Below are 688 nucleotides of genomic sequence, written 5' to 3'. Positions count from 1 at the left end.
CATGTATACACTGCTCTCCAGTTGGACAGGAGGCACACGATCAGCCAGACAGACAAACAGACTAGAACAGTGGGGGAAAACATCATACACATTACCTAAAATCCCCCTGCTTGTGCTGAGGTACAAGAGACTGCCGTTGATAGGCTGAGCGAGGCCATCATCATCCTCTCCAGAATTCAGCGAAATCTCTCTGTATTTCTGTTTATTCCTTTCCCTTTGTGTCTCTCGTATCGGCACTACCATCTTCATTGTCATCATCATCATCATGGGCAATTGGCAACTGGAGGCTGGCAAGATGTGCCTGTATGTGTTTGCACCCATCTCCGCATTCTATCTTTTTCATCAGGTACAAATCAGAGCTCGACTTTGTCACTCATTGACCCATCATGCATTCATCATTGACCAGCATTTATGTATGAAGCCCTGATTATTTGTCTTTCATCATGCCTGCCTGACTTTGTCGAGCCTTGAGAATTGAGCCTTGAGAATTGAGCCTTGAGCCTTGGGTCTCTTTTTATTGCTGATTCTTTTTTTTTTCTTTTTTAATCTGTTTAGGTCGACTATTTCGAGGATTTCATCAAATCGTTTCAACGGAAACAGCGCAATGAAGTGACCGTGAAAGAGGAGTCCCTTTTCAGGAATAGCTTGAACGTCATCCAAGAGGCCAAGACGCCTCAACAGGATTTCC

The 688-nt window shown here is 44.3% G+C and overlaps 1 protein-coding gene across 1 annotated transcript; it reads left to right on the top strand.

Moving 5' to 3' along the window:
• Nucleotides 1-52: 52 nt before the first annotated feature.
• On the top strand, nt 53-688 carry LOC131886229 (uncharacterized; the record flags this gene model as incomplete). The annotated part of the gene is given in 2 exon segments (XM_059234497.1): nt 53-346; nt 556-688. Coding segments are annotated over 2 exon segments (214 nt in total), but the record flags the coding sequence as incomplete, so codon positions are not given.

This window comes from Tigriopus californicus, chromosome 9 (assembly GCF_007210705.1).
Source record: "Tigriopus californicus strain San Diego chromosome 9, Tcal_SD_v2.1, whole genome shotgun sequence".
Classification (NCBI taxonomy): domain Eukaryota; kingdom Metazoa; phylum Arthropoda; class Copepoda; order Harpacticoida; family Harpacticidae; genus Tigriopus; species Tigriopus californicus.
This window is presented reverse-complemented; position numbering and strand designations above follow the sequence as displayed.